Source organism: Lupinus angustifolius, chromosome LG10 (genome assembly GCF_001865875.1).
Source record: "Lupinus angustifolius cultivar Tanjil chromosome LG10, LupAngTanjil_v1.0, whole genome shotgun sequence".
Classification (NCBI taxonomy): domain Eukaryota; kingdom Viridiplantae; phylum Streptophyta; class Magnoliopsida; order Fabales; family Fabaceae; genus Lupinus; species Lupinus angustifolius.
Genome location: NC_032018.1, coordinates 2,042,517 through 2,070,313, shown reverse-complemented (window position 1 = coordinate 2,070,313; position 27,797 = coordinate 2,042,517). Strand labels below are relative to the sequence as shown.

The 27,797-nt window shown below is 33.2% G+C and overlaps 4 protein-coding genes across 6 annotated transcripts; 1 reads left to right on the top strand and 3 right to left on the bottom strand.

Annotated features, from left to right (window-relative positions):
* LOC109358193 (electron transfer flavoprotein-ubiquinone oxidoreductase, mitochondrial) lies at positions 99 to 27,654 on the top strand. Of its 3 annotated transcripts, XM_019602288.1 has the most exons (20): positions 99 to 455; positions 550 to 626; positions 1,562 to 1,668; positions 2,002 to 2,083; positions 2,154 to 2,262; positions 2,621 to 2,667; positions 2,770 to 2,844; positions 3,031 to 3,147; positions 3,887 to 3,955; positions 4,707 to 4,799; positions 5,428 to 5,530; positions 5,900 to 6,024; positions 6,101 to 6,150; positions 6,269 to 6,335; positions 6,560 to 6,639; positions 7,205 to 7,333; positions 7,424 to 7,487; positions 7,864 to 7,946; positions 24,983 to 25,003; positions 27,643 to 27,654. In XM_019602288.1, coding segments are annotated over exons 1-19 (1,782 nt in total). In that variant the 5' UTR covers positions 99 to 151; the 3' UTR covers positions 24,984 to 25,003; positions 27,643 to 27,654. The 3 variants fall into 3 exon arrangements, 2 of the variants coding, with proteins under 2 accessions (XP_019457833.1, XP_019457832.1); XR_002108926.1 differs by lacking the exons at positions 24,983 to 25,003; positions 27,643 to 27,654 and having other exon boundaries at positions 7,424 to 7,566; positions 7,864 to 7,947; XM_019602287.1 differs by lacking the exons at positions 24,983 to 25,003; positions 27,643 to 27,654 and having other exon boundaries at positions 7,864 to 8,075.
* LOC109358194 (probable transcription factor PosF21) lies at positions 9,066 to 12,491 on the bottom strand. The gene is made up of 5 exons (XM_019602289.1): positions 12,376 to 12,491; positions 11,176 to 12,000; positions 10,310 to 10,442; positions 10,063 to 10,147; positions 9,066 to 9,680 (listed from the first exon to the last, which is right to left on the bottom strand). Exons 2-5 carry the CDS (start codon positions 11,895 to 11,897, stop codon positions 9,301 to 9,303), a joined length of 1,320 nt encoding a protein of 439 aa, XP_019457834.1. The 5' UTR covers positions 11,898 to 12,000; positions 12,376 to 12,491; the 3' UTR covers positions 9,066 to 9,300.
* On the bottom strand, positions 13,899 to 17,725 carry LOC109358197 (probable hydroxyacylglutathione hydrolase 2, chloroplastic). Its single transcript, XM_019602291.1, has 8 exons — positions 17,517 to 17,725; positions 16,860 to 17,045; positions 16,276 to 16,479; positions 15,674 to 15,797; positions 15,432 to 15,532; positions 14,627 to 14,701; positions 14,434 to 14,532; positions 13,899 to 14,263 (listed from the first exon to the last, which is right to left on the bottom strand). The coding sequence occupies exons 1-8, from the start codon at positions 17,538 to 17,540 to the stop codon at positions 14,117 to 14,119; spliced, it is 960 nt and encodes a 319-aa protein (XP_019457836.1). The 5' UTR covers positions 17,541 to 17,725; the 3' UTR covers positions 13,899 to 14,116.
* LOC109358192 lies at positions 19,113 to 23,243 on the bottom strand. Its single transcript, XM_019602286.1, has 4 exons — positions 21,652 to 23,243; positions 21,079 to 21,387; positions 20,700 to 20,791; positions 19,113 to 20,199 (listed from the first exon to the last, which is right to left on the bottom strand). The coding sequence occupies exons 1-4, from the start codon at positions 22,735 to 22,737 to the stop codon at positions 19,329 to 19,331; spliced, it is 2,358 nt and encodes a 785-aa protein (XP_019457831.1). The 5' UTR covers positions 22,738 to 23,243; the 3' UTR covers positions 19,113 to 19,328.

Below are 27,797 nucleotides of genomic sequence, written 5' to 3'. Positions count from 1 at the left end.
ATGAAGGTAGGAACAATGAACATTTTGGATGAAGCAAACACGTCAATGTTGAAGTAAAACACGTGAGACCAATATAATATAAATAATCAAGCTACTTTAAATTCCTCTTACAACTTCAAAAAATTGAATAATCGATTTTCACAAAAAAAGCATGATGCTCAAAGTTGCTTCTATCTTCTCCAAATCTGCTTCTGCTTCTGCTTATTACTTATCTCGCCGTATATATCCAAATTCCAAATCTCATTTCTCAACTGCATCTCCCTTCGCAAATTCTAGGGTTCCGAACTCTCATCATTTCTGCACCGCACCGGAACAACGTGAATCGATTCACTACGATGTTGTCATCGTCGGAGCTGGACCCGCCGGGTTATCGGCGGCGATACGGTTGAAGCAAATGTGTATTGAAAAAGGTGCTGATTTATCAGTATGTGTGGTCGAGAAAGGTGGTGAAGTTGGTATGTGATATTGATCACTCATTGTTTCATTCCTGTTTTGGTTATTAATCAATCTAAAATGTAGCGATTGGTGTTGTGTTGTTGTTGTGTTTAGGTGCTCATATTCTTTCTGGAAACGTCTTTGAACCGCGTGCACTTGATGAGCTTATTCCGCAGTGGAAGCAACAACAGGTCTTCTTTTCTATGTCACAAACTAGATTTCAAGTAGCTTAGTATTATTTGAATAACTTGTGGTGACAACAGTCTTATTGTATATGCTTCAAGTACGTTAATTGATAGCAGCGATATTATTTGAGCTACTAATTTAGATTACTTCTTGCAACACCTGATAATTTTATATAACCTTCAAGTAGCTTTAATTTTAGACTTTTTTGAGGTTAAGGAGTTAAAAAGGAGTGAGAGTCGTCTCCGGATCGAGAGTCAAGTACTCTTAAAAAACAAAGAAAAAGTAAATGTGATGACATTTGTGTCCTTTTTATTTATGGTGATATTATACTTTTATCCTTACAACTAAAAGAAAAAAGGAGAACTTTTTGTTCGATTAAAAAGCAGTGAGAGTACATTGGGAACTAAGTCCACTATCTCTTAGAATATTATATATTTAGTTTTACTATGTAAAGATCCCTTTTAGCCTCTTATTAGGGTCGTTGTTAAGAAAATCCTTAATTTTATGAGAGCTGGATTATTTGAACAACTTATTTATGGGGCTTTTGAGTAAACAGTAAACAACTTAATTCAACACATATTCAGTAAGCTATTTCAAGATACTTTTAAAAAAAGCTAATTTTCATATGCTTCCATGACAAACCTATTGAAATAAGAAAAAATCGCATGCCAACGTAGAAAATATTTTATAAGCTATTTTCATAACTTGTTCTCATAAGTATGAATAAGCTCTCTCTATATACTCTTTCAAACACTACCTTAGACAATTTGCCACAGTACTTGTTAATTTTTTACATAAGCTGGATGTACTTTGCTCATAAACTATTAGGTGTCGTAACTCGTAAGAAGTTATCCGAATAAGTTGTTCAAATCACTTTCAAATTGAAAATCAGATTTGAGAATCCTTTTCCTATCTTATTCCAGACTGCGTTTATCCACAGGCTCCAATCAGCACCCCTGTTTCATCTGACAAGTTTTGGTTTCTCACCAAGAATCGTGCTATATCACTTCCATCCCCCTTTGACAACAAAGGCAACTATGTAATCAGGTTTCTATCTATATCAAACCGTTAGTCTGTGCTGGTAGAAATCAAAGTTGCTGCTAATTATACTTGCCATAAGGTTGCAAATTAAATTTTTACATTCGACACTATACTGTGCCAAAGATGCAATCTATGTTTGATGACATTAAGTAAAGATCATTTAATTTTTTGTTACGTTCTTGATTTCCAACCTTTTTATTGTTATTTGGTGTAAAATTTAAAATTGAAATTTGAAAGATGCTTTTTCTTCTATATTTAGATGCTCACTCAATTTTGGTTCAAAGATTTAGTTTTTCCCCATTTTTGATAAAGCTTCTTATCTTTGACAATATGATACAGTCTAAGTCAGTTAGTACGTTGGATGGGAGAAAAAGCCGAAGAGTTAGGAGTGGAAATATACCCAGGATTTGCTGCTAGTGAGGTAGTTCTGCATTTCTTTGGATGCCACTTCTCTACATTTGCTGTTGTTTACACGTGTTTTTCCTGAACAGATATTGTATGATGCAAACAACAAAGTTATCGGTATTGGAACTAACGATATGGGAATTTCAAAAGATGGTTCAGAAAAGGAGAATTTTCAACGTGGTGTTGAGGTCAAAGGTTTCATTTTAGATGTTTCATTCTATCATGCATATGTTTATGTGCTTTGTCTCAGTTGGTAGAGTGAAAAGGTCCCTGTTTAACCCTTGTCTAGCTGCTCTATCAACTTGACTATGATTTGGGTCAGTATTTGGTTGTCCATGAATCAATGTATTTGTGAATGATATTATGTTTTTGAGAAACACATGGACACAGCTGCAGAAGTTAAACTGTTATCATTTCTATGGCATACAATATTCGTATTTTTGAGACAAAATCTCATGCAATTTGCATATTTTGTCTTCGCATATAGTTTTTCAGATCTTCTTAAAGCTGATTTATACACTCAATAACTACATGAGTTTGAAATCACATACAGGTCGAGTGACACTTCTGGCTGAGGGATGTAGAGGTTCATTATCAGAGGTTTGAAAATTGAAGTGTAAAATCCATTCCGAATCAAGTTTTTCTTGTCAAATGTCTTTTTAATAACTAGGGGTCCAATCCCCATTCCAATGTTCCCTGTAGCAAATAATGAAAAAGTACAACCTGAGAGAGAAGGGAGGCGCAGAACATCAGACATATGCCTTGGGAATTAAGGAGGTATCAGTACTTTTCTTATTTTGTCCAAATTTTCCAAGTCATTTTTTCTCATCTTTATTTTTCATGAAAAACTGCAAGCTGTCAGGATTGTGCTTATCCACTTAGAAACTCTAATAACTGAAAATTATGGGTGTTTTCGTTGAATTTTATGTCACCCATTTAGAGTTTCTAACCTTAGACTCTTAGGTTTGGGAAGTTGATGAACAAAAGCATCAACCTGGCACAGTACTCCACACATTAGGGTGGCCGTTGGATCATAAAACATATGGAGGATCTTTTCTATATCACATGAAAGATAAACAAGTGAGTTTTTTGTTCATCAATATCATGTATTCAAATTTTTTGTTCTCTGTTTTATTGATCACTGTTTCTATTCCTTCTGGGGAGCCTCTCTTTATGTGCGTTTTTAATTGCAAAATTAATCTATCTTGTCCTCCCAAATTTGATGGGCAAGGTCGATATGTGACTGCATATATTTTTCAGCTGGTTTTCTATTCTGGTAATTTGTTAGCTTGGCAACTCTATAATAATATAGTTCCAGTTGGCATGCTTACCTGTTAGTTGCCTCCCAATGAAATATCTATGGTCGTTGTTACTCAGACTGCTGACCCGTACTATGATCCTTGTTCTTTTAAAAGAAGCATTATTCTGTGCTTCATATCTGAAATAAACCCTATAAAAATACACATTTATCACTAAAAATAAACTCGCCAGTTTTCTTATTTTATTTATGATATCTCCGAGTTGTTTTAATCCATTTAGCTGTAGATTGTTATATTTGAGCTGAGTCTCTTATTAGCTTGGTGGTTACTCATTCGTATGCATAAAACCACTATGGTACAAGATGATATGCTTCAATTTGATGAAATTAAATTTCTCACTTCATGGCGCTTGCCTGTTCTGACTAGAAGTCATCATATTATATCAATCTATTTAAAAGTCACATGCAGCTATATCCACAGACTTTCACTGAACTAGTTTTTCTGGCTATTTTTTCTAATAATATATTCTCCATTTCAATAATTCCATTTATTGGTGACAGATATCTATAGGCCTTGTTGTTGCTTTGAACTATCAGAACCCTTTTATGAATCCTTATGAGGAATTCCAGGTAATTTGTTTTTTTAATTTGTGATGTGTTTAAAATATGCATTCAAAATTATTATCAATTATATATTACTTGACCTTAATCTTGCTATATATTTTTTAATGTGGGAAAAAATGGAAAGCATATTGTTATGACAACTGCTAAACAAACATACTTTAGGACATTGTTGGATTTTGTGTTGTATAACCGACTAGCCACTTCTACATTTCTTCTATGGTGACCTTTCCATCTTTGTATGTCATTTGCCTGAGTTTTTTAAGTTACAGAGTATCCCCTCTAAGCGAAATATCTAAGTTTTGGTGGTATTTAACCTGAAAAGGCACTTTTATGTTTCTTCTAAGTTGGTTTTGCATTTTTTCTATCTCTCTAGGGTGAGTTTTATAGGTATATGAGTACTTATGCAATTTATATGAATGGAAAATTTGGTTGACTTCTATCAGACTTTTTGAAGGTACATATTGTTCCTTTGAAGGAACAATACTATGTATATCTAAAATGGCAAGCCATTTTTATGCCTCTTCTAAGTTGTTTTCCCCGTCTTTCTATGCATTTTGCATGAACGTAAATCGACCCAAAAGATTTAGTTTGCCAAATTCGACAATCATGTTCTGGTTCATTTTATGAAACTTTTGCTGATTGGCTGTGTTAATTTTAAGCATCTTTCAAATCACATTACAAGTGTTCTGTATTCCTGATCCCTACTCTTGTTAATACTTTCTTTAATTCTTCCTTCTCCCTTTCTTTGGTTCACCAGAAACTTAAGCATCATCCTGCAATCAAACCATTACTGGAAGGTGGAACAGTTATTCAGTATGGAGCTCGCACTTTAAACGAAGGTGGTATTCAGGTACATTATTAATGATGGCTTCCTTTTCTTCTTTGCAACCAATGAGAAAATACAGGATTGTAAGAAAAACTTCTCTACGTCGCCAGTCTCATGAGGCGTTGTATTGTTGTGAATCAGGTATATTAGCAATAAAGAAGTATGCTGTATGCCAAATGGATACTCCTAAGTCCTAATGGTCAAGATTTCTAACGTAAAATTTCATGGTATTTGGTGGGTGATTAAGAACTTAAGATTGGAAAGATCCATGGACTAAGAAGCATAGACAATAACTAAGCCACAAACACAACAAATTTAAAGTGTTGAAAAATCCAAGTACTTTAGAAGTGCCACGTTGTTCATAACAATAGCACTGTTTTTTTAAATGTTTATGCTTCATACACCTTGAGCTACATGTTTGCTAATTTTTACAGTCACCCATGTAAGTCTTAGTTGCTATTGTTGTCATTGTTGTTGATAGAGAAAACCTACATCCATGTAAAGCTTAGTTGTTATCGGTTGTCATTGTTGTTGATAGATTCATTCTTTTTATCCTATTAGTCGTCCAATTGCCTGCTATTTGTTGCCCTGTATTATTTCTTTAAAATTTCCACATTATACAAATAAGAATACAATTCTAGTTAAATTTCAGTCTGTCCCATATCCGGTTTTTCCTGGAGGAGCAATTATTGGGTGTTCAGCTGGCTTTTTGAATGTGCCCAAGATAAAGGGAACACACACAGCAATGAAATCAGGTAGTGGCATACTCAAATTTTCTAAGTTGATTTTAAGCATATTGCTAATCACTAATTTTCACTAAATTTAATTTTCTAGTTTTGGTACAAACAGTCTCAAACTTTCACTGTCAATGCAAATAGTCACTTTTGCATGACACTGATCTAAAATATTGTCTCAATTTTAGGGATTTGCAATTCTATAGAGCCGATTATTTGGTGCATTCTTAATGTCTGATGTATATCAATTTTACATCCATTCTTCCATTTGTTAAGTTGTCCTATCAATTGATTATTAATCAAACACGTATTGGGACATGGAGACCTGTCAATGGTTCTGTGTGATATGCAAATAGCGGTCTAAAGTTGACTTGATACTTCTTTTTGTAGGAATGCTTGCAGCTGAAGCTACATTTGGTGTACTTCATGAAGGTCTGGGCATGGATACATATTGGGATGCTTTGAGGAATTCATGGATTTGGCAAGAACTATATAAAGCTCGGAACTATCGGCCAGTTAGTGAAGCAATTTATTGCCTTCCTTTATGCCATATTTATTGACCTTTTAGTTACAGATATCTTTTTATTGTAGGCCTTTGAATATGGGCTTATTCCAGGACTGGCCTTAAGTGGTCTGGAACAGTAAGACTAACATCTAACTTATGGTTTCTCTCTTCGTCAATTCAACACAGGAAACCAGTATTTCTTGTACTTCCTTTGTTGTCTTGAAACTTCACTTATCCTTTTCTGTTCCTATCAGCTACATATTCAGGGGGAGGCATCCAATTACATTGAAGCATGGTAAACCTGATCATGAAGCTACAAATGTAAGAAACTTAGAAAATTTGTTTAGGAAATTAACTATTTGAGTGAAAAAATTTAAAGCTTGATTGTCGTTGTTTTACTTTTGTTTTCGTGAAGAGTTATTTTAGTGCAATTTATGATTATTATTACATCATTAGATTATGCATGATATTTTCCCAATGTTCAATTTTTTTATAGGCAAACTCCCAATGTTCATTTAGACATTCTTTGTTTGACATTTACGCAGGCTGCACAGCTGCATTCTCCGATTGACTATCCAAAGGCAGATGGTGTTTTGTCCTTTGATGTACCTACCTCTCTGCACAGGTATCAGAACATTATTTCTATCCTGTTGCTTACTATTGAGTGTTGAGACAAATGATCATTTTTAACATGAATGAAACTAGGGGAGGGTAGCAAGGTTGTCTCAAACTTAGGTTCTAAAATAATGGAAGGTCACATGGTATTTTGGATCTTTTAGCAACGTAATATAGAAGAAATTTATGAAGAGAGCAAGCCAAGTGTGGTAGAGAAATTGTTGAAATTAAAAGGAGAGGACTCAAATTGAAATCAAAATAGTTCCTTTATATAACTGGATACTAGTGTCCTACTTTTGTGGTTAAAGACCATCTTATTGTCTTTTCCAAAATAGTCCGGTATCTTACTGTTTCTTTTTCTTTTATAAAAAGATTTATGTTTTTATTTATTCTTCAACCCCATCCTGCACAGACCAGAAAGTGATAGCTCCTAATTTAAATGTTGAAAGGATCGTCCTAACATTCATTTGAGTGATGGTGGAAATTATTGATTTATTTATTAGTCAACACTGAACTGGCATAATTTGCAGCTCATTTCCTTGCTTTATAGGCATTTTTGTTTAACATATTTACAGGAGCAACACAAATCATGATCATGATCAACCTCCTCACCTTCGTTTGAGAGACCCAAAGATTCCTGAACTTACAAATTTACCAGTTTATGCAGCTCCTGAGACACGATATTGTCCTGCACGAGTATATGAGTAATGCCCATTTACCAGTCTGGTTTTTGAAGGGATTTTCAGTTTTTGATTCATTCCTTGATATTTTTCATCTATATTTACGAAATATAGGTATGTGGGTGAGCAGAATCAGCTGAAATTGCAGATTAATGCACAAAACTGCTTACATTGCAAGGTAAATTTCTGTTAAAGGATTATTTGAATATGGTGGTTAAATATTATTCCATGCCTAAGATATAGCCTTTTTTGTGCATGTGCATATAATTAAAAAATGGTATTCAGTAGATTTGAGTAACTAACTTATTTCTGCTGTATACGAGTATAAACATTTACAAGAGCAGTGAGTACTGAGTAGAAGCGGAGAATAGATATAATATTACTAAGTAACTCATTGGAATATATATTGGGATACCTCATACCTATATGCATACTTAGATGAGATCTGATAGATTCTAACCTTTTTCTTGGGTCAACATTAAGGTTTTATGTTCATAGTCAAATATTAAATATGTTGTATAGTACAAGGTGTAATAGAGTGGTATGATATTCAGGCATGTGATATTAAAGATCCAAAGCAAAACATAGAGTGGACAGTGCCAGAAGGGGGTGGAGGCCCAGGATACTCAGTCATGTAGTATTGGCCCCAAGGTTAAGTGTTGCACATTTTCCACAATAAAAATCATTTGTTGTATGTACCAAACAAGGTAATTTATTTGTTTCTTATACAACATTACATCGAAAATGTGAGGGGTGATCGGTTAAATGAAACATTTAATATCAATTTTCTTTTCAAATCTTCCAACCTTAAAATATCATTTGACTATAAAAAATCATGTACTAATCATGAGAATATCCTTGTATTGTTACCGATGAATAATCATGTGAAACAATGAAGTGCTATAGAATTACTTTTTCAAATTAAAAGTGAGAACCAGACAAACATAAGTATACATTCTTATACACCATTACCTATTGGGTTGATCCCATTTGTACACCCTTATTGATATGAACAAAGTGTAAGTCATAAATATATGTTAACTGTGGAATAAAATAATTTAAATTTTTTACTTCATGAACAATGTTAAAATTACTTAATCAGTTGAGAAGTTAAAATAAAGTTTACACTTTGTTTGATTTTGGAAAGGAAAAAATGGGGATATGAGTGAAATGATGAAACAAAGGGAAGAAAGAAAACTAGCTTTTTTATATTTTATTGTTAAGGAGCGAAATGTTCATTAGGTAAAAGACTAGTATATCACGAAAGAAATGGTGTAAATGCGAAAATTGGTCATATTTTGATAACTAACACAAATTCTCTCTCTTTACACTCATATAAAGCAAAGCTTAGCCACTATATGCAAGGTTATTCTCGGGTAGCAGAGAGAAGAGGAAGAATTAAGAATCCTGGAATACACTTGACAGAATTCTCAAGCCTTTGATTTTAACCTTAAAAAAAAGATTAAAATGGCTATTTAAAAAAAAGTTGACTAAATTATTTATAAACTAAGAAGTTTATCACCTTACTTTCTATTACCCTTTGCTCAATTTGCAAAACGCTTGGAAGTTTTCCAAATTTGAGTGAAACTTTCAAGTTTGACAAACAAGACCATCTATATATTCCAAATTTTCCCTTCAACTTGAAATTAAAACTCAAAGAGTTCCTGCGGAAATTGTTGGCCAACTTTGTCAGCAATATAAACAAGTAGCCTATTGGGATAAAAGTTGTAGGCAAAACCAACCCAAGGCATACCAAATACCAAGCAAAAATAAACCTACCTCTTATATCCATAGCTAATTAACTAAGGTGCCAAAGAAATATGGTATTCTACAATATCAAAGATGCAACACATTCTTCTTAGACACTAACTAGGACCATCTCCATCTGTACTGTTCAAGAATAAAGAAATTTAACCAGGCCGAACCTAAACACACTAAGACACGGAACAAAGGTTAAGTAAAATAGCTAATACAGAAAACAATGTGCAGTCTCAACAATCCTTGGATACTGAAGGATTGGCATCTGGTGAAGTATTGTCTCTGGGACATGGAGGATGTGTAGCTGCTCTCATTTTTAAGTCCCCTGATTGTTGATGCTGTTGTTCTTGTTGCTGTTGATGTTGTTGCTGTTGATGCATTTGTTGCTGCTGCTGATGCTGCTGCTGCTGCTGCTGCTTCTGAGGATGAATTTGGAGTTGTTGAAACTGTTGTGCAGCTAAAATAGTGTGCATGGCATGATTACTATTGGGATAAAATTGCTGGCCACCTCCAAAAGAAGCGAAGTTCATCATAGGTCCTCCATTAGGTGGCATAGCTTGCCCAGTCAGTATTTTCAAATGCTGAATTTCCTCTTTTAAGGCGTCGTTTAATGCTACAAGGACAAAAATGAATTAATTCTTATAATAGTAGAAGTACCAAGATCAAGATGAACTGTCCACCTTGCATATGCTTTAAACATGCATATATTTTCTTTTTAAAATAGAAGCATGAAACTCAAATTTCAGAGAGCACTTTCACCTTTAACCATCCAGGAAACCAACCCAACAACAAAATTGTGCAGCCAGTTTTACATTAGACATGCACCTTTATCTAAGATGTATGCGTATTAATCCAAAGGAAATGCTAAACCATAATGTGATGTGCAAGCAAGATATACATACAAGAATGTATGGCTTAAAATGGTCTGCCAATAAAGATTTTGCTCAGAGATAGAATTGGAAAGAAAAGCAGCAAACACCAGCTCAGGGGCTTACCATCTTGCAAGCGAACTTGTTGCTCCATGGTTTGCAACCGCAACTTCAGCTCACTGTTCTCAGAATTCAGTCCGCTTGTATCTCTCTGTGCATAATAAGCAAATCCATATAATATAATCCTCCTATTAGCTTTTCAATCAGAAGGTGATATAGTAAAAAATGACTGAAATACATCATACATCTTCAAAAAGGCACAAAAGTCAACGGGAAATTATCAACATATGCAGATAATGAGCAAATGCAATACCTGCAAAAGAGTTAACTGTGCAGACAAAGACGTTGCTTCAGTTTGTAATGTCTGCACCTTTCTTTCAAGCTCAGCAATGTAGCGCATCTTCCTCTCTTTTGACCTTGCTGCAGACTGCCTATTTGCCCATATTCTGTTACACAGAATCAAAAGCAGCATTTGTCATTTGGAAAGTTTATCTAGGGGGAAAACACACCAACAAGTCAACAACGACTACTACAGCAACAGCCAATACTCCCTCCACTTTTCCTTAGTAGACTTTAACAAACTTTCAAATTTAAGCTTGAATATATTTTCACAATTTCATTTGATATAGTGAGCTTAGTTGTGATTGCCTCAAGTATTTCTAGTATGTTTGCCTAAAAAACAAGGCATGACTCTTAACTGGATGCAAAATGTCATGTATCGAAGTCAAATCCACATAGTTATCAATCATAAAGGATCTCAAAACCTAGCAATTTACATTATAAAAAGGGCAGCCCAATGCATGAGGCTTCCACTTAGTACAGCCCGGGGAGGGTAGATGTATAAAGTTTTACCCCTGCAAGCAGATAGGTTGTTTCCAAAATTTGAACTTGTCACATCATGGTCACTAAGCAACAACCTTACCGTTGCGCCAAACTCATTCTCAAGCAAATTACATTAATATTAGTTAAAAACATTCCTGTAGAATATATTGCTCTTTCTTGTTGCTCAAGTTTTATCATGCCTTCTATAGTTTATGAATTTCATATGGTAAGTGCTTTCCTATTACAAATATGCCTTCAAGAATTAATATAGAATTCTATGTCTAAAAAATTTTCTACAGAAAATCATCCCAAAGCCAGAGATAATGATAAAACAAAAAAATTGTTCCGGAAAAATACCTTTTGGCACGCTTGGGGTCAATTAAGGCAAGTTCTGCAAGCTTGGCAGCTGACATTGCTTTTTTGGAATCAGCTACAGACATGTCATCTGAAGAACGTGATACTAGCATCTCAGGTTTAATGGTTGTTGACCCATCCATGGATTGGCTATGCTGGTGTCTAATTCTGGGCCTTTCATTAGTACCAGTAACTATGTTCATGGTAGAAGAATTGGGTGCTCCTGATGCAGGTGCCAATGCTGGCCCTGAACCTGATGCGGCTGCAGCAATAGATGGATCACCAAATTGAAATGTTGATGTAGCAGACGAAGAATTGAACTTGTCCATATCAAGATACATTGACAGTAAGTCTTCCTCGGTGTCATCAGAGAATGAGGGCCCATCAGCACCTCCAACTACACCAAGGTCACTATCAAAGCTAAAATCATCAGGTAAGGTGAGAATCTCTGAATGAGCACGCCTATGACCTCTACTTTTCGGTGGATTATCAGGCATTCTGCTAATATCATGACTAAATCCACTAGAGTTTGTCAACATTCCATGTCCAAAATGACTAGAATCTGCACTGGTACCCGGAACAGCCGGTGGAGGAAATGACAATGATGACGATGCAGGTTCAGATTTCACGTTAAAGGCGGCACTTTTGGGGGGTGAGTAACCCAAATAACGCCCCGATGGAGGTGGGAAACCTCCACCATGACCCAAAGATTTGTCCTTATCCATGGAGATTCCTTAATCCTATAAAACTTACTTCAATCACACTGATAATCCAGTCCAATAACTCTAAAACCCTAGTGATATTCAAGTTGCAGGAAAATGGAAATACCTAGAACAAGAAGCAAACAAAAGAAAAAATCAACTCTGTAGCTGAAAATTCATGTCAAAAAATCTGAATTGTAAGAAAAACAAAAAACTTTAAAGTAAAAACATTGCTACACTGATAGAGTATATTAGGGCTCATTTGATCAAGCTTTTCAAGTAAAAGCAATTATTTTGATATAAAAAAAGTTCACTTCTAATACTTGCACATTTACTTTATTGTGATTGAAAAAGATAAAAGCAGTTGCAGAAGCTGCAAAAAAAAGTGAAATATAGCTTTTACGGAGAAGCTATATTTTTCAGCTTCTCGAATTAACGAGTTTGGTAAAATTACATTTCTAAAGAAACGGCCTTAGGCGTAGAAGAGAGTAAGAAATTTTACCTTGGCGTAGATGAGAGGAAGATCGGAATAAAAATTGAAGCGAAATTGAAAAGCGTAGAGGAAGAGTTGATGATATCAAGAGAGAGAAAATGAAAAGCGAGATCTGATCTGAGACAGGAAAGGAAGCTTCCAAGTGAGGGATGGAGGGAACATTTTATTCAATATTCAACTGGCGGTTGTTATAATTCATCTTAATCAAAATCTAGCGTTCGAGTTTTATCGATGAAAAAATACCTTCTAGAAGATTTAACCTCATATATTTGTGATATTTTTGGGTTCTTGGTTTGGACAGGATTGTCATCACTATGAGAAAATATATGGAAAACCAAGAAAAAATTCATTTTCTTTATAATATAAAAAATAATAATATAAATAATTGATCGAGTATGTAAATCTCTATATTAAGTGTGAATATGTACTCTATTATTATCTTCTATATTTATTATTCATTCATCATTCAGACAGAAAAAAATCTATAGAATATAACACGTTATATTTGGAACGAATGTATTTATATTTTTTTTTTGCTCATGTTGTCTATCATACGAGTTTTTTTCATCTGAATCTGTTTTGAGATTGCTGTTTAAACAAACAAAAAATCCCTTGGAATATAAAAATATTATTTTTTCAGTTTCAGTTTGATTCTTTTACTTCTGATTCTGCTGTTTAAATCTTGTTTTGCTTTTAAAATATTAAATTCTCATTTTATTTTAAAATAACAATTTTAATATAAAGTATTGGTTTTATGTAAGAAACCAATGACTCTATTCTAAAACTTGAAACATCGATACATATATCATTAAACCAATAACTAATAAATAATATTTTTTTAATAACTCTTTTTTATTTAACAATTATGTTAGGTTTTAACAATTTAGTAAATATATACCATATTTGATTTCATATATTCATTAAAACACTCTACAATTCTGGATGACATTTGATTTTTTTCTTCAATTTCTCTAAATAAAATCAATGCATTTTTTAGCATTTGTCCATCCATATGAAAAGGAGGGGGAAATCTATTCACAAAATCTTACTGGGTTTAATATTGTTCTCTGCAGCAGAATAATGGTACCCCCTATGAAGAATAAAAAACTTTATGTAAAATAAACATTGACAATAAATACTTATATGATTTTATGGAGTATTTTATCTTCATTAGTTTAAACTTTGAAGAGGTTGAGAGTGATTAATACTACATATATTTCAATCAGCCATGTATTCTCACACTAATTGTTTTGAATTCATATTTTCATGAAACTATTTAGGAATTCAACACAAGCAGTGTTGCTTTCTGCATGGATGTAGTGTAATAAATAAGTATCATGCATTGACATACTGAAAATTACAAATAATGACCATTCACAATAAACAATTCATAAGTATGAGAATGTACCCGAGATATCTTATACATGGGTCTGTCGAATATAATGTATATACACATTTCACAAACCGAGACACGGAATTTGAGAATTATGTTTTAGAATGAAATAAAAGGAAACAAATGATTTGAGAGTTATCTTACAAATATATTTCATAATTATGAAGTCTTTTCTTTCCCTCTGTTGCCATTCAATAACTAACTCCCAAAGAAAAAACTAAGTGAAGTCAAACATTTAATCCTCTTAAATTTTGAGAAGATAGCATCATCAAGTGTACAGGATTGTACAGATGGATTCTAAGCCTACTCTATACATAATAAGCATCTTTGGACTTTGAAATTAAAAGTTCAAAAATTCTAAAAATTATCCTTTGCTTGCCGTATAACATCCAGGGTTTTTGCATCATCTGTTGTGGCTGCAATGTTTAATGATTGTCGGATTTCGGCACTCGATGTACGAAGGAATGGATTACAGGCCTTTTCCGTCTTCAGCGTAGTAGGAATCTGAGGAAACAATACTTATCAGTTTGTTTAAAGCAAATTCAAATAGAGTAACAAAGGTATGTGAGTTTAAAAACAATGTGACATACTAATAAAGAAGAGCTGTTAGGGAGAGAGGGATGACCCTTCAAACTTCAAATCATAGATTAAAGAAGCGCAGTTCGGAAACTTACTGTCGGTAAGCCCTTATTTCGAAGATAAGCTACATGGGTAGCATAGGATTGAAGTTGTTTGTTTCCAGGTTCAATAGACAATGCAAACTTCAAATTACTCTGCCAAATTCCGAAGTACCAAAGTCGAGGTCACGGAAGTTAGGCTAAGAAATCACAGCGAAGAAGACGAAGCATGAAAATAAAAATAACTAACCAATGTATACTCATGCCCACAGTATATACTTGTATTGTCTGGCAAAGACATGATCTTCCTAAGAGAAGATAGCATCTGCAACATGGATGAATTTCTGTATAGTCCAAGATACAACATGCACTATACAAAGTAACCGACTTGACACCATGCAAGAATTGACTTACATTCATAACCACACTTCACATAAGCAACAACATATTTGGTAGTGAATTTCCAATATTCGGCTTAGAGACAACTCAGACAAGCATCGTTTGACGCAGACATAAGAGTAAAGAATTTGTACATCCTAACTTAGACATATATCCTAAGAACGAAATGAAAACAATATTGTAACAACTAAACAGATGTTTAGTGGTGTAAATAATTTATGACTAGCGAGTAGCAAGAAATAGCATAACCGCGTATAACAAATCAACTGTTCCTGCATTAGGATTTCAGAGTTAGGGGAACTTTTTAATTGGACTATTCTTATTCTATATCTACAACTTAAGACTCGGTATTAGATAAGCCTTCCAGAAACAAGTCAAACAACTCTACCATATTGTATAGAGGCATTTACACTCAACTTAAGAGTTGCAGAAAGGATACCGATTTCAAATATCACAGTCTGCATTTATGTGCCGTTTAAATAACAAGGACTTATAAACTTTTATCGGAGGCACTTTCGAATATCAAGTACTTCTGGTAAAGGAATAAAACATGAAATGTAAAATAAGACAGATCACAAGATGAAGTGACTTATCACTGCAGATAGAAATCTAAAACCATGAAACAAAAAAGAAAAGCAAACTCAATTCAAATCAACCTGTTCAGGGCTTCCTTCAAAGAGCTTGCCACAGGATAAGCTGAACAAAGTGTCTCCGGTAAAAATTGCCCCAGATCCCGGAAAGTAGAAGCTTATATGGCCTGCTTTATGGTATAAGCAAATAGGAAAATAGAAAAATGAGCCACACGATAAAAAAAAAACTGAGCTGGTATATTTTTTCTATTAATTTTCAAAATTAAGAAGATTTAATAAAAATGATATTTTATTTCTATGAATGTGACCTCGGGTGTGACCAGGGGTGTCCATTATATGCACCTCATGGCCAGCAAACATCCACTTATCACCATCATTCAAATAGATATCAATGTCAGGAATCCTTTCCTTGTCACTTCCTGAACCAATCACCTATAATGCAACTTACAAAGTGTTAACATTCACACAAAGTATTAAGCATATAGAAGAAATACAGAAAACGTTGGTTTCATAAAAATGAAAACCCTCGAAGTAAGAGCAGTCAATTCTTCCAAAGTGATTGATCAGTCATCAAAATGCATAGCAGGTCAATAACTAAACCAATCAAAATTGCAACAAATTACTTTGCCAAGTTTTCAGTAATTAGATCTAAGAATGAACATCAAGTTGGACAAGTACGAAGAGACTTAATTTATTCTTATAAGGTAAAGGCAATCTCTCCATCCAAAAATAAAGTATGGTCTAGTGGAGCATACATGATAAGAAATAAGACCAACGAAGCAAAGCAAAATTCACTTTAAAACACTTCTCACAAGGGAGTTGAATTTCAAACATAAACAATACAACAACAACCAAGAGTTGAATTTATTCATTGTCCCATCATATTCAGAAGAAGAAAGACATGCCATACCTTTGCCCCATATCTTGCTTTCAACTCTGAATTTCCACCAGTGTGACCATGATGATGATGAGTGTTGAGAATGTATGTCAAATTTCGATTTTTCCTGCTCAGTGCATCAATGACAGGCACAGCTTCAGAAGGATCAACAACACCAACTGTGCCTGTATCCATATCATGTAAAAGGTATGCATAATTGTCCCTCAGACATGGTACCTAAAAATTTAAGAATATTTCCTGAGAAATGTTATCAGCTTGTGTGACTTAATAGTTAATAGAGTAAGCTCTCAATTCAGTCCTAAAAACAATATGGTCTCACCCGTTAGGTACTTGAAAGTTTTTCGACATCAAAAAAGTCCTTAAAATTTAAAACATCACGGCATTGATGATACTTCTGAGTGGTGACAAAAACTTCAATTTTAAGAGAGCTATAACTATTTCAAGGATTTAATTTGGTGAGAAAAACCTTTAACCTTTCATGGACCGATCTGGTGACACCATAATCTTTCCATAACTAAATTAAAGGTTTACTTAGTCTAATGTTAATCAATGGCACCAATGACACGCTATAAAAGTAGCAGGAGAGGTGCACTAACCAATTCAATCTGCAATGAGGAAGACATATTGACAACACTGCAAAATCGGCCAACTCGGAGTGAACGACTAGCAGTTCTATGCAATGATTTTAATGGAGTAGAAAAGAACCTCACAAATCCATATAGAAGGCCTTTTCTAAAGCAAAGTTGTCTCACATCTGGCCACACCTTAAACCTACTTCTCATCTAAGAAAGAAAACACAGAATAATCAACATCCATTATTATTACCAAATAAACAACAGTTACCACTTCAACCAAACAGAATCATTAAAAATAATAAATTGTAATATGAAAGTAGACATCAAAATACTATTAAAACAAGCAAACAAAAAATACATACATAAAATGCAAAACAGTAACAGAAGTACTCAAAAATCAAATTGTAATATGATAGTTTAGCATTTACAAATTACTTTAAGAAACCAAATGATGAACATGGTGATTATCATAATCATAATTTTTTATATGAATGTAAAAAAAGCATCTTTATATGATTTAAGCTGTTGGGTCAAAACTATCCATTTTCTCTTGTTTGCTTCGAAACTCACATAAAGAAATGAACTTTCTGCTATTCAATACATAATTTTGCCGAATAATTTGTGAAACGAAATTAAAAGATAAAAAATGATTAAGAAATAGAAAGAAAGGAGAGAGACCTTAGAAGAAAGGAAAGGGGTCATGGCAGTGGCAGATTAAGCCTTAGATAGAATCTGCATCATTATGTTTATGTGCTTTTGTTTCTTATATGTGATTGAAAAGGGAAAAAACAAAAAAAAACAAAAAAAATGGAAAGAGTGGTTGTGGCATCACACCAAACACTAACTAGTATAGTTTCTTTGAAAACCAAGTTACTTTTTTTATCATCTCTTTCACTCTTCTATCACCACTCAACTCTATTCAGTTCATTCATTTTCACATTTCTTTGAGATAATCATTTTTATATTATAAAATTTATTTAACATCACATGCACGATAGTTGCTAATGATGTTGTAATATCCGTTCTTGTCCTTACAATCATTCCTAGTATTTTTTTTCATGGGAAGGTTAATGATTGTGTTAAGGATATCAATTAAATATCGGGAAAAAACTTGTATTTTAAAAATATGTACTATGTATTTGATAAATTAATGTAATATTTATATATTTTGAGTGTAAAAATTTATACATAATTATCTATTATTTATTTATATTTTATTTAAGTGTGTAGCTAGTAGATTATCTTGGATAATATATAAAATTCATACAGTATAATGCATATAATATTTTCTCTTTATAAATTAGGTGTTAAAATTTGTAAATTTCAAGATAGATTTTTAACTATATATTTCTTATACATTATCTGATTATTTTATTATGAAATTTATGCATCACACTTCTCTCTCTCATTTTCTGAGGTGTCAATATAACCTCAATTTAATAACATTTTGTGGTGATTATTTTTAATGATATTTATGCATAACTGGACAACACCTGATTAAAAAAATACCACCCAATGTTGTTATTGTATAGATGTATGCTAAAAATACCACCCAATATTGTTATTGTGAGTAAGGATTCTCCGTGTATATTTTTCACTTATTTTTAATGGCAAAAAATGTAATTTCATTGTAATCAAAGAGTTATATGTATAATTGAAAGTTGCACTTCTCTTTATTTTTTGAAGTATTTATCTTTTTATTAATAGAGAAGATCCTAACTATGTTATTATTGTTGTAATATTTAATATAGACAGCATAAGTTTTTTAGTGAGGATTATTATCGTAACATTCATCATTCATAATTAAATAAAAGAATAAGTAATATAAATAAATTATGGAAGATATATTAGCTAGTATAAATCAACATAAATATTACACTAATCTACATTTACTTGCTGACTTTACACGTTAAATCACTTTAGAGATGTGATAAACTCACCTCATGCTTTCAAGTTTAGGGGAATAAGAGTTATATCACCTTGTTTTCATTTATTTCCATAATCAACAAAAACTATACAAGAACCACATTCAAGGAGGGGATAAGAAGAGATAAATGTCTACCTATATCTTCCACTGTTTCATTTTGTATATAAATTATTCTGAACAATATTTTATAACAATGAAAGTAGAAAAAGATGCTCACAGGACACATTTCCTACCTCCCATAATAAATAATCAGCACTCAGTATATGAGAGTGACTCAAGTAACAGTTCTCGTATTATAAAAAATTGTGAGAATAATAAATCTGGCTTTTACGACCAAAAGTCATGTGTCTATACAAATAAGATTCAATAGTCCATATTAATTTTTCGCATTACTCTATCTATACCTCAAACCCCATGTAGGATTTATGTACAAAGAACAGAAAGAAAATGTATAAATTTCTTTGGAGGGAACCTAGCTCCTTGGAGAACCTTTTAGTGACCAAGGTTAGTTCCAATTGTCCCTACTTATGAATCCTTTAAGCTAAGCTATGTACTCATTCACCTTATGGTTTTAGTCTTTGTTGTTTGTATATCTTTGGCAATGGTTGTGATCTAACACTAAGTGCCGCAGCTGCGGATTCGACATGTGTTAGAAGATACTCATATATCTTCATCCGCAATAGGTTAATCGTCTCTGCTGAAATCTGGCTTGATTCGCCTTCACCCCCCTTGCTTGATCCTATCTCATCTAACCAATCGTTTACGCTCTTTAGTTGAGTGAGCATACCTGCTATTTTGCTGTTATCTGATAAGGCAATATCATCATCACTGTCCAAGAATCTCTCAACGAATCCCAAAAACCAGTCTCGGGATTGTAATTGCAACATTTCGACCAAATGAAGCACCTCATTGAGGCCATTTCCTTTAATCCACTCGGGGAGCGGTTGGAATTGTTGCTTGTGCCCATTTGCTAATGCACCACTTGGTGGTCTGCGAGTAGTTGCTTGAGTGGCAAGCTTGGAAGTAGTCGCTAGGCGAGTTTTTCCTCGAGCTTTTGACGAAGCGTCTTCACTTGAATTGTGCAGGATTAACATGTGCTGACTTCCCTGTATAGTCTTTTGATTTTGAGAATTGCTTGAAGCTGGAAGCCTGGATGACTGAGGTTCTTCAGTAAAAACAGCAAAGGGTGATAGATTTGTGGCTAATGCCGCTTCGACCCAGGAAGCCGCGTGTTTTTGTCTATCTGTTATTACTTTCCGTGCTTCTTCCATTGTGTTGCTTTCAGAATTTGGAGATGAACTATCTGGTATTGGTTTCAATAAGGATTCAGCAATCATCTTGATACTATTCAGGCTAGCATTAAGAGTTAAAAACTGCTCCACTGCTGGCTGTGGGTTCTGTTCCTTAGCCGAACTTCTTAGCTCTGAATACATACTGCCAGAAATATCACAAAAGGGTATAGGACAAAGGAATGATTAAAACCTTATAATCAATATATCAGTAATAAATTAGGGAAAACTTAAATGGGACAAAAGGGTGAAGAAAATCCCTATGTAGCATTGATATTAATAAAGTTCAGAATTTCTTCTAGGAAGCAAAACGCTTAAGATTAAATCTTATCATAATTATCGTATGGTTAGGCAGGATATTGAAGTAGTGATGGAAATCATAGTTAGACAAAAAGTATCAAAATTACAATTTGGAATGACTTTGATTTCATCTTCAATAAACTGAGTAAAAAAGACTATTCTGCATATCTTCTAGAGGTGCTTTGCATTACTAGGTGAAAGAATATACTGAGAAGTACACAGTAGTAATATAATGTTGTTCTAAATCTAAATTGCGAGTGTGTCCGGTTCACAATCTTGACCATACTGTGTAACACTAGAGATCTGATCTAAACATTTCAGTTACTTTCTTGAATATATTCATACCTTAGACATTGCAGCAAGCTATCTGCAGCTGCAGCCTCTTGCATAGCTTCAACTGCTGCCATCTGTGCCGCATCTCTCTGCTTCATTATTTCCTGTCACAAATGTGAAAATAGAATAAGAACTAAACATAGCAGCTACAGAATTTGTCATCTAGTAAAAGCGTTTACTCGAGTAAATGTGTGTAATCCAATCATTTGATGCAGCACTACACTCGCAGCAGACATGTATTTATGACGTAACATATACGTGTTTTCGTAACACTAATGAGGCATTTTTTTATAAGACTCAAGCCTTCCTTTCTTATTTCTATTACAATTGTCACCCAGTCATGTACGCTTCGGATTAATTGTAAAAGTCGAGGAACTTTCAAGAGATATACCTTCCCAAGCTTTGATAAAGAGGATGGGAGGGAAGCCCATTGAACACTTGCATCTGTTACTTTTCTATTATTTAGTGAAACTTTGACCAAGTTTCCAGGGAATCCATTGTTTGAACCTTCTAGTGATTTCTTTCGGATGGAAGTTCTTTGCTTACTGGAATTTTCATGTTCCGCCGTAGTTCCATTAGTTGTAGCCTTCTTTACTGACATTTGAGTCTTCCGTTCTTCCTTACAGGGCTTTATTGGTGCTTTGATCCTGTTCTCCTCTTTAATGAACAACCTCTCACTTGTTAAACTTCTCCTACGAGTCTGGTAAACCATAAAATGAAATAAATAGCATGATTCTCAGGTTAACTCAAAAATATAGAGCCAGAGGTAATGAGATTCAGGTATCTCAGACTGACATCAATTAACTATATAGCAGACTAGCAAAGTATTCTAATTCCGTATAAAATCGACGGAGGAAAAAAACACAAAAAACAAAATGAAGGAGGGCAATCAAACATGCAATGAAATCAAATGGATTTTAATACCAAGAGTTATTAAAAGGTGCAAACTGTGGATCACACTTACCAAGCTAAGAACTTCAGGCTTAGGATCATACTTGGTGGCTGGCCTTAGTTTGAAAGGTTCTATAGTCCTAACCTCCATACTCCCTTCCCAGCTCTTACGCATCGCCTTAGCCCCCGACTCAATACCCTGCACCAAATTTTTGATTGGATTTCCCACTCCAATTTTCGTCGCAGAAGGACTAGCTGCGTGGATAGCTTTTCTTGTATCTACCACACCAACCTTACCGGTAAGCTTGTCCACTCTCTTAACCTTACTGGTAAGCTTGTCCACTCCCTTGACCCCATTGGCAAACCTCGCAAAGGAGCCAGGCAACGAACAGCAACTTCTCGGCGATGGAGGAATAGAAATCGACCACGAATTCATAGACCTCGATTGAACCAATGATGATTCCTTTTCCTTCTTCAGAATAGCATTCAATGCCAATCCTGACTTAGTTGGTTGAGATTTCAATCTACCAAGAACAGAACTTCTCCTCTCTGATTGCTCCTCCTTAGCAGCACCGCGATCACCAACATTCGCTGATTTAATAACTCTCTTCTCTTTCTCCTTCTCTCCAACAACACCGCGATTTCCCACCACTCTCATAGGAGGTTTTGATCTATCCATGTTTATACTACCAGAACTAACACTATCCCTATTCCTATTCCTATTCTTATTATTATTGTCACTGTCAGTGTCATTGTTATTAAGAAAACCAAGTGAATGAGTTGCAACAATATCTTCAGGGGTTCCTACACAAGGGTGTCTCCCAGGGACAGGCCTAACCCCATGAAGAATGGGAACAGGAGAAGCAGGCTCAAGCCTATCAACAAAAACAAACTGTCCTAACTGAATCTCATCACTGAGTATGAGATCAACATCTTCATTAAGGAGAGACACAAATGTGGCATGAGAAGAATCTGAGACTTTAAGATAAAAACCTTGGTTTGGGAACAACTCACCCCCTGCAAGTGCTGGAACAATGCTCACAACTTGCAACAGTGATGACCTGTGCTCACCAGAAACTTTCATATCTGTGTTCATATGATGCACAAGGTTCAACAGAACTCCTGGAACAAGATTTGTCATTCTTTGTTGCACCAACATCTTCAATATGCATCACTTTTTTCAAACACCCAAAATGTGATTATTTAAATGGGAGAAAGAAAGAAAGAAAGAAAGGATTTTTCTTCCTACTCTTCAAGACCCAGAATGCAAAGATTGGAACTTTGGCACAAAACTATAAACCCAAATGAAAATTTTCTCTCAGCAAATAAGGCCTACATCATGGATTGTAAAAAAAAGGACCATTTTCTCACCTATGCAACTACTCAAAATTTGAAACAGCAATTTCGGTAGAAAATGTAAAGTAAGTAACAAATAAGACAAGAAATCAGCAAAGTAAGGAATTAAGGGTTGTTGAATCAGAAATTATAAACTGCGGTTTTTCACTTTTCAGTGGGTGGTGGGTAAGCTAATACATTAAGAAGAAGCATGAAGTAAAACAAAACCACAGGCTAAACTTTACTATTCATAAACCTTCTAGCATTCATGCAAATTCCATAAGTGGAGAAAAAGATTCATAACGCCATTTGGTAATAAGTTGGATTTGGTTTACATTTCAGAATCATGTAATAATATATAATTTTATTCATTAAAAGCAATAATCATTAAATCCTTTATGGTAAATGATATAACTTTTTGACTCTCACTACATATATATAGTAAACTCAAGAAAAAAAGGTGATGAAATATTACAATTTATTTTTAGAATGTATAGGATGGGAGGAAAAAAATAAGTACTTTTAATTGGTACTCTATAATCTATATATCTGCGTGGACTTTGGAATTGAATGGTGGTGAAAAAACTTGGGAGGGTCTATAATAATTGGTGGAACTCATGCTTTGGTTGGGTTACAGAAACAAACACAGAATTATGGGGGGACAAAAATTTATATGTATGATCCTATATTCAGATATAAGTGTATTTTTTAAGGTGTTATTGAGTATAATTATGTAGGACTAAATTTGAATAGAAAATAAATTTTTAATGTGTTATCAAAATTTTATTATTTGTCTCTATATAAATATGTGTGGACCTCTATATATATATATATCTACATGAGTTTCTATGGTAAACGATTAAGGCTGAATTTTTCCTACGAGAGATTGCATGTGCATGTAAGTTTGACGACAAAATAAAGGTTATGGTGTGTTGGAAGAATGAATCACATCATTGTAAAATAATGAGATAATTTATTTTTTTCGATAAATAAATGTATAATTTGTGTATTGTTTTGTTTAATTTTAAAAGTATTTTTATTAAAAAAATGATTAAATAAGATGTGTTATGATTTTAGTAGTCAGAAAAGATAATTTATTTCTTTATATTAAAAGATATTTTATTATCTGAAATAATGTATAAGAAATGGGTCTTTTATTACACCACTAATAAAAAAGGAAAATATCACCACACATCATTTTTTAGGTATAGATAATATATATAGTAAAAAGATACGATGGTAAAGCAAATAGAGATAAATAAACGAACATTGAAGAAACCATACATAATATCTACTTATCAAAAATATAAAATTTATAGAAGTTGTATGCACTCTCCTAAAAATCAATTATTTTGTGGATATTATTGAGGATGCTCTCATGGAGAAGGGTGATGTACATAGGTGTCTAATTAATGGCAAGTAAATACAAGTTTGAAAAGTTTCACTTGCAGCATGACTTGAATTTGACCTCACAAAATTTAAATTTTACCAACAAAATGTTATGATTATCTAATAATTTATATTTTAAAGAGAAAATAAGGTATGTAACGATTATATATAAATTTATACTATCTTTTTAATAATACACGTATATAAATTAATAAATTATTAAATAATATAATATTGCCATAAAATATTCTCATCTATTACTTATGAGAGAAAAATAGATTTGATGAATGATATTTAATTATTAAATAATAATATACTTGTATAAAATTTGACCAAACCATAAAGTTATAAAATATTGTTTAAGAAAAACTTAAAGCATATAAGGAAGTTCAAGTCCGATCTAATTAATCATTCCTTTGGTATGTAAGAGTTTGTGAAGAAAAAAGTTGTGAAGATAGTTGACATATTTCTCCTTTTGGTTTCCATGAGAGATAGGAAAGAGTGGATATTTTTGTCATACAAAAATTTATTTCTATCTTTTTCTTTTTTCTTATTCTCATATCAAACAACACAAAATCTACCATAATTCTTCTCTATCCATTTCTCCCTTTTCTCTTTTCACTAATCTATCTTCTTTCATTTTCTTCTCTTAACCAAAGAAAGCATAAGTGTGCGAATTGGATCCAGAAGGAGCAGTACTAGTAAACTATTTGAGTTGTGTGGTTTTTATTTTCTAAACTCTACAAAGACATTAGGCAAAAAGTAAACTAACTTCAATTAGAAAATTGTTTAACATGTTACCAAGTTTTGGATGGAATATTTTACTACTCGCATGACTTAATGTTGAATTTTTTATAAGTAGGTTATGATATATTTAATTATAAGATATTTTCATAATAGGTGAGTTTATAAGGATAAATGGTTTGACTATAAATTTAGAAAAGGAATTATATGCATCAATAGAAATTTTTAAATAAAATTATATATTTTATTCTAATTTATTGACATATATTTAAGAGTAAATTATACTGACACCCCTGAATTTTAGTGAAATTATACAAACCACTCCTCACTTTTTTACACCTATATAAAAATCCCTAATTTTTACACTTTTATTACACTGACTACCCCTACATGAGAAATAAATGTAATTTTTTAAACAAAAAAATATAATAAATGCAATTAAGTTAAACAAAAGATAATATATTGTGGAGACAAATCCAAATAATATACAAATCAATGTATCTTTATTATTTTTTGTTACAAAATGCATCAACAATTCTAAAGAGATATTGTTTAAATCGCTCTTATATTATATCGTAACGAACCAAAAATGATAAATAGTTATTAACTCATATATTATTTGGATTTGTCTCCACAATATACAATATTTTGTTTAACTAAATTGCATTTATCACACTTTTTATTACACTTATTTCACGTTCAGAGGTGGTCAGTGTAATGAAATATAAAAATGAAGGGGTTTATGTAGGTGTAAAAAATTGAATAGTGATTTATATAATTTCGCTAAAACTCAGGGGGTGCGAGTATAATTTACTCTATATTTAATGGTTTCAAGAATCTAAATATGTCTTTTACGTCAAAGTTTCGAGTTTATCCCTTTTATTTAATTATTTGCCTTGTTAATTTTGAAAATATTAATTATAAAATAAAAGCATTGGTGTAGTTATAGAAGTGCACTATAGATCTAAAGAACTATACAATGTATTATTAAGAGGATAAGCTTGGCCATATCCAAAAGATTTGTTTTCTATCCTAATAATATGGTGTAAGTATGAGTTATATCGGAAAAGGTTCTCTCACGCCCAAATCAGTATGAGTATATGAGAGATTAGTGGAGAATATATGAGAGTAAATGCTAGTAAATTTTGTAATGGGCACTCCTTATTTATAGTAAATTTTGTAGTGATGTGTCATCTATTCAGTGGCTGATGATTAATAGCAGGTGTCATAGGGGCGTAGCAAATCTGTCCCCGCCTCATAGTAGGTTCGTTTCTGACTGTACTGTCAGATGGGAAATGTTGAAGTTGTAGGCAGCATGACAGAGCCCAATTGAGGGTGCATTGAATGAGATGTTAGGAACAATGACACTTAATGCGAGTTATGCAAGCCTCCAAGTTTGACTTGTTTGGCTAAGGGGACAAAGTGACTTTACAGGTGACATGACATAGTCCAATTGGATGATGCATTTAATGAAGCGTCAGAGGTGATTATGAGGCTTGTGTGAGAGTAACATAAGTGTCTAGTCAATTGAGCCTTGTTTGTTGGGGTAAGTTCCATCCTAATCGGATAAGATATCCAATTTACCAGGATGGAACAAAAAGATTCTTTACTTAATCAATATAGTGGTAAATAGTAACTAGCAATCAATATTGATGCGTGCTTAGATACATGGTAGCCTGCGTAAATAAATATAATACAGCAAGTATCATTAAGTTGTAAAAATCATTTATGGCATATTACATTTGTCTGCTTAAGAAGTAAATAACTAGTTGCCTATTTAAGCCTATCAAGCACAGTGACAAAGATGTTCCTTTCACGTTTTCTTGTGGTTTTCTAGTTACACCAATTATAAATAAGTAGCACGAGTTCTTGTACCTAATGTCATAAAAAGAAAGAAATAGATGTATATAATATGTCATATTTAGATATAAATGTATTTATATTTTATGATGTTATTATTTAGGATTAACTGCCGAATCGGAAAAATTGGGTGCTATTATATAGCTTTGTATCAGCTAAGTTCACGAGTTGGAGATAAGCGGACTCGAACCGCTGACATCCGCCACAGGGTAAACCACCGCCTCTCAGGCCCCGACTGATTCTACCATAGAGGCCAACGATAGACAATAACTCCCCCTGAACACAGTTTTTACATGTTGTAAATATTTTATTCAGCGTATCTATATACATATACATTTTCATGTAGGAAAAATATCTTTAAGATAGACTTATATGTGATGGGAGACTATACTTAAAGATATATAACAATAAAGATGATGAACAACTATCATCGTATATAGCCAAGATCTTTCATATTAAATCATCAAGAAGAAATATAAAACTAATGTGGAAATGTACCTTAATATACTCATGAAGAATATGGTGAATTAACTTTATATCATCCTTCATCATGTATCAACCAAGTCCATGCATGTCCTTCATCCTTGAATATGAATGCATGTTCATAGTAGAACATGTGCCTTCCATCGTATATCACTCTTAGTCTTAGTTTCTCCTCTAATGGGATGAAGAATATAACTTGATATGTTGTGATTCATATTGTTTTATGTTGTTGTGGTGTTAATATACAATTAAGGTATGATCCCCTTATTTATAAGAAGTGCATACCATTCCATGAAGAGTGATGCTACTTAATTTCTTATTTCCAATTTTGCCCATCATAAAAAAATACGACTTTAAGTATCTATACAATAATTTTTATGGCAATTATGTCTATAGTCATATATCTTA